The 5,573-nt window shown below is 45.5% G+C and overlaps 1 protein-coding gene across 2 annotated transcripts in view; it reads right to left on the bottom strand.

Annotated features, from left to right (window-relative positions):
* Nucleotides 1-514: 514 nt before the first annotated feature.
* The window catches only part of DCAF1 (DDB1 and CUL4 associated factor 1), a 47,938-nt gene continuing 42,879 nt past the window's right edge, over nucleotides 515-5,573 (bottom strand). For both annotated transcript variants that reach the window (XM_005422410.3, XM_031058160.1), the window contains exons 23-24: nucleotides 4,933-5,188; nucleotides 515-1,497 (exon numbers count right to left, since the gene is read on the bottom strand). In XM_005422410.3, the coding sequence (XP_005422467.1) occupies nucleotides 1,439-1,497; nucleotides 4,933-5,188 (315 nt within the window). In that variant the 3' untranslated portion in view covers nucleotides 515-1,438. The remainder of the gene's footprint in view (nucleotides 1,498-4,932; nucleotides 5,189-5,573) is intronic.

Here is a 5,573-nt window from a genome sequence, read left to right as displayed (position 1 = left end):
GTGCTGCACTGGCAAGTCAAACACTCCACTGCCATTTCTGCCTCGTTCTGAGGGCAGGGCCTCTTGTCATGCCCCAGCCTGATTTTCCCTGTGCCCTGACAGCCACAGGACAGCCTGGACAATGCCAAAGCACAGGAGGAAGTGGGTGCTGCTCCCAGCTCCTGGCACATCCTGGCAGATGTGGAATTCCTTGCCCGAGCTGCAGAGTGGATGCTCCAGAGCACCTCCCCACACAAGAACAGCCCAGCACCAGTGGCATCATCCAGCTCCCACTCAATGAGGCAAGCATGCCACTGAGAATTCCAGACTGTCAGGCAACCCAAGGGATCAGACTGGAACCCACAGCTGCTGTGCTGTGGCCATGCTGCACTCCCAAATCCCTTCTTTGTTTCTGTTGCCCTTCCTTACTGCAGAGAGGTTCCAGCTACACCTGACTGCTCTCAGCCAAGCCCTGCAGGCACATGGAGCACTGCTTTTGCATGGCTACAATTCACAGCCATAGACACAGACAGGATTTGTATTTAATTTTTTAATAAATACACTTTACATTAAAGAAAAAGGCCTTCAATTTGCAGTTTCCACACAGAGGGCAAGAGGAAAAAAAAGAAAGAAAGAAAGAAAGAAAGATTAAAAAACTTGAACCACAAAGGGCAGAGGGGAGAAAAAGGGCTCAAACTTCAATCCCAGATTCCCATGTCTTCAGGAATACCAGGCTCTGACTAGGCCCAGCCAGGATTTCAGCTTCCCACTATAGCTGGTACCACAGCACAAATTGACATTGGCAAACACCCCAGGGGCTCTTCCCTGGAGGACAAAAGCATCTGGAACACACTGGTGCATTAGCAGGTATAACACCTGTAGATCTTCTTTTTTAAAAATAAAATCATATTAATCATATTTAAAATAAAAATATTCTCACTCCTCAATGATATTAGAAACCATGATCCTCTTATTTCACTTAGTAGTTGCATAAATTTTCTTTTAATTTTAAACAATTTTTCTCCCCAAACCTACCCCATGGTACAAGGTACTACAGGAATACAAAGGTCTCCCCTCTTTACTAGAACACTTGCCTTTTTTTTTCTTTTTGTTTTTTTTTTATAAAACTATTTCTGTTCTTTAGGAAAGAACTTTATACAAAGAAAATATATTGTGAAATATCTTCAGAAGTTTCCTTGAAGAGTCATCTCAGCCTAAAATGAAAAATAAAAAAAAAAAAAAAAGGCAGAGAGAAATGAGGCCTAGCCCCGGGTCTCTTTATTGAGACTTAGCCCCGAGCCTCAAACTGACTCAAACCAACAGAGCGGATCGGCAGGAGATCCTCAGGCTCTCCAGGAAATGCAGGGCTGGGGTGCTCAGTTGCTTTCCAATTTGGTCTCTGGTCTCTCCTGTGGGAAGGGAGCATCTCCTCCTGCCCACACCCCGCCCCAGCCGCTGCTCACTCGTTCAGGGACAGGATGATGTCGTCCTCCAGGTCTGAGTTATCGGAGCTGTCGGCTGCAAAGGAGACACGTGGGTTATGCTGGGTTTGTGACACGGGAGAGGGTCACCCCTGCCCTGCACCATCAGTGCTCCAAACTGCTCAAATGCAGCCAGGAAATCTGCACCTTCCTTCCCTGCTTACAACAGAGGCTCAAGGAGAGCAGCTTTAGCAAGTGCAGTTCCTATCAGCTGGCAGGTTTTTCCCCGATAAGGTAGGGAGGACACCAGCAGAGCTGCCTGCACAAATTCCTGTGCACAAAAAAGGGCAACAGCTCTTCACACCAGGGGCTGGACAGATGTGGCAGTTGTTCCTCACAGCTGGACAGCTCCACCAGCCTGGCCCCTGTATGATGTGCACAAGGTAATTCCTTATGGAGTGAGCTGGACCCCACTAAGGTGGAAGCAATCCACACACTCCCAGCTAGAACCTTCCTCTAGTAACTCAGAGGTTTCTGTAATGAATTTAACTACAGGTCACTTCCTAAAGGTGACCTGAAAATTGTGCTTTTCCTGGTTTTCTTCATCGTGGTACAGAATGAAGACATGAAGGGATTTACCAGAAGCAGTCACACACACATACACACACTTGCTTTTTATCTTGAAACACAAGATATCTCCTCCCTCAGTTGTCCAAGAGGGAAATGGTAGCAGCTCTGGCAGTAAGAGGGCTCCTGCCTTACCTTAGAGGTGACGTTGGCTCTTTTTCTTATGCGAATTCATTGGATGCAGCAGATAACTGGGTGTTAAAAATAGTTAAAAAGAAAAAAAAAGACACCAAGACTTCCACTTAGCCATCTTGGAAATGGAGGATCTCTAAAATGCCTGTTAAGGTAGAAAGACCTTCTGGAAGGTTCACCCCTTCTCAGATGCTATCCTTAGGGAAAAAAAATCACAGGCAAGCAGAGAGGGCACAAACCCTTTCCCCCAACCCTCCTCCCTGAAGATCAGCCAGCTGCCTTTCTACTGTGATCAGCAAGGGATGCTCCATCTCACCATCCATCAGACTGAGCCTAAGCTGAGGAGTCATCAGTGCTCCCAGAACAGCCACAGCCACGTTGGGGAGTTAGAAAACACCAGCCAGTGCTGCAACAGCTACACTTACACAGTAAGAGGGAAAGAAGCACAAGCAAGATACAAATCCATAGACCTTGGAGAAGAAAAGCTGAGAAAGCTGGACTTTTGTGGGGGAGGGGTTGCTGGTTTGGGTTTTTTTTAACCCAGAGGAAAACTTTGAGAAAGGATCTCCTCACTATTGCCCAGTTCACCATACAACCTTCCAGTTCTGAGCTCTATGTCTGCAAGTAAACCTGACTGCAGTTAACTGCTTGGTATAATTAGTTTGCACAGACCTGCCTGGTTTGGATTATGGAAGAAAAGAGGAATCAGAATCAAGTCAGTCAGGCTGCTGGTGAGAATTCTATATATTTCTTCCATCCTATGTCACATATGCACTTCAAAAATTACACCCACCTGGCCCAGGAAGAAGCTCTTTAAAGATGTGCACAATGCATGAACTGCTTTGACAAACAGATCTAATGTCCCCAAGGTGGTAACAAAGGTTCAGGTTCTCCATGGATTATTTTAAAAAAGGAATTAGAACCTCTTCTAAAGCACAAGAGACCAATGCCACTCACTCCCCTATTTCAATTATTCTCTGAATTACTTTGCTTTGGCAACACTCACTGTATGTTATGGGGGTTCACCCACAATACAGCAAGAATCTGCAGCAGGGAACACCCTAAATGCACCCCATGCCAGTACCCTCTACTCTGGCAGTGCCATTCCAACTTTTAATTCTGGAACAAGCATAAGCAAAGGAAAATTTTAATTGCTCTTTGCTGGGTGGGAAACAGAAAGAAGTCAGATGAAGTCACAGAAAAGCTGCCACAGAACCCCACTCATCAAACCCATCAAGGGCCAGCCTGGCAGAACTGCACTTCCTGCTCTGAGTTCCTGAAATTGCTGCTAAGCAACCTAACAGCCACAGGATGGGCTGGCTGCAGCTCCACAGCCATACAGATCCAAGGTCTGCTCAAGTAGCTCTATCTATAAATGAGGTACAGATGTGGCCACTTCATAACAGTGCTCTGCAGAGCATGCCTGAAATTTCTGTCAAGTAGCCCCTGGTTTGTTCCAGGAAAAGTTATTGAAGTGGCCTGAACATCCTGGCCATGCTGCCCCTTGGACAATTCAAGGTACAGCACGCCAGGTGCTCTCTGAAGAGCTTTGGGCTCTGCATTCCCTGAGGAAAAATGAGTGGAGTTGTGTCACAAAGATCTTGTCCACTACTAGGACACAGAGGTTCCCTGTAACCCCAAAATGTTGCACTGCAAGATGCCCTTAATGACTGAGCTGTGCAAATATCTTATATGGCTCTACAGTATAAAACTATTTCCTTCTGGAGAACAGCCGAGTGACCCCACAGAATAACTCTGGCAACCTCATGTGGCCATGTCCTTAAAAATGACTGAGCTACATTGCCACAGAAGACATGCATGAGCCTGCCAGCCACATCACTGCCCCAGAGAGGCCTGGCATGCTTCATCCTCCAGCTCACTGCCAGGGAAGACTGATGTGAGAGCTGAGATGGGAATCAATCTATCACTGCAGGACTTCAAACACCTTGCACACTGTAATTACTCATCCTTACCAACCTTTTAACTTAAGGTAACTATATTATGTCCATTTTTACAGCTTGAAAATTAAAAATAACTAAGTGGTTTGGCTGCACATACTCAAAAATTGTGCTGCAAAAGAGGGAACAGAATGTAATGTCACAAATCCCAAGCCTCATGCTATCCTACTCACCTTTCTTGTGAAGCATTTTTCCAAACATTATTGCTACATTAAATGTTCAGACCTTTCTATGCACACATACACACACAACTTTGTATTTTTAAATTACTGTATTTGTGGAATGCCAGAAAAAGAGAACACCTTAAATTGTATCCCAAAAGTTTTGTTAGCTTCAGAACAGTCTAATAAAGGAAGTGAAGTCAGAAATGCCATGTTGGCTTTGCACTTTAAGCAATTACAAAAGAGAAAGAACAGCACCAAGGATCAAAAGTGCTTCTCTGTCCTTACAGGCTCACAAGAGGCAGAGAGGACAGGTGAGGTAAGAGTTAAACCTGTGTCCCCTTGATGGGCAGGACAGGCAAGCAATCATACAAAAGCTTCTTCACAAGAGCTCTCACACATACACACACACCTGGGAGCACCTGAAGAAAGCAGATACCTCCTTTTCCAGAATGCACAGTTGTTCTCTCACATAAGAGCTGTTTTTACCAGCAGATTAATAAGAAAAGCCCCAGGTGAACAAGGTGATGATGGCCTGTCACTCATACCAGCCAGGGACAAGTCAGTTAAGTCATTTCAGGGGAAATTTAGATGTTACCTCTTTGTCAGGACCTTAAGCAGTGGACAAGGTCACCAAGGTGGCCACACACTTACTATCTCCAAGAATCAGCTCAACTTCCTCATCAGCATCAGAATCTTCATCTTCTCCCTCATCTCCCTCTTCCAGAAGGTTGGCAATCTCCTCATCATCGGAGGGAGAAAAGTCATTTTCTCCATCCTCACCAGCATTCTCATTGTTCTCATCCTCCTCCAGCTCAGCCTCCAGCAGCTGGTCTGTATCTAGTTCATCAAGGTCATCTGTGTCATCATCATCTTCATCATCATCTTCTTCTTCTTGCTCCTCTTCCTCCTATAAAGACAGCAAAAACAGTCCATCGCAGACATTAAGATGGAATACCAGGAACTAAAGAAAAACTATAGTTTTTCACTTCTCCCCACATTCAGCCATCAGACATTATAAACACTCTCCCCATCACCCATCTAAGCATTCTCTCCAAAGTTTCAGAATATCACACATGCCAGAGCACCTGCAGGCCTGCAAAATCTCAACTGCAAAATGCTGGTGCAAACAGGTACCACTGGCTCAATCTCCTCTCCAGGACTGGCCACCAACACATGGCACCACAATGCACCCTTGAGGACATGCAGTAAGACTTGTTAATCCATGGCTTTGCTGCTAGTCTTATGCAAACTGCTTTAAGTTTCAGCAGGCCCAAAAGCTGCACTTGACATCA

Source organism: Geospiza fortis, unplaced genomic scaffold (genome assembly GCF_000277835.1).
Source record: "Geospiza fortis unplaced genomic scaffold, GeoFor_1.0 scaffold78, whole genome shotgun sequence".
Classification (NCBI taxonomy): domain Eukaryota; kingdom Metazoa; phylum Chordata; class Aves; order Passeriformes; family Thraupidae; genus Geospiza; species Geospiza fortis.
This window is presented reverse-complemented; position numbering and strand designations above follow the sequence as displayed.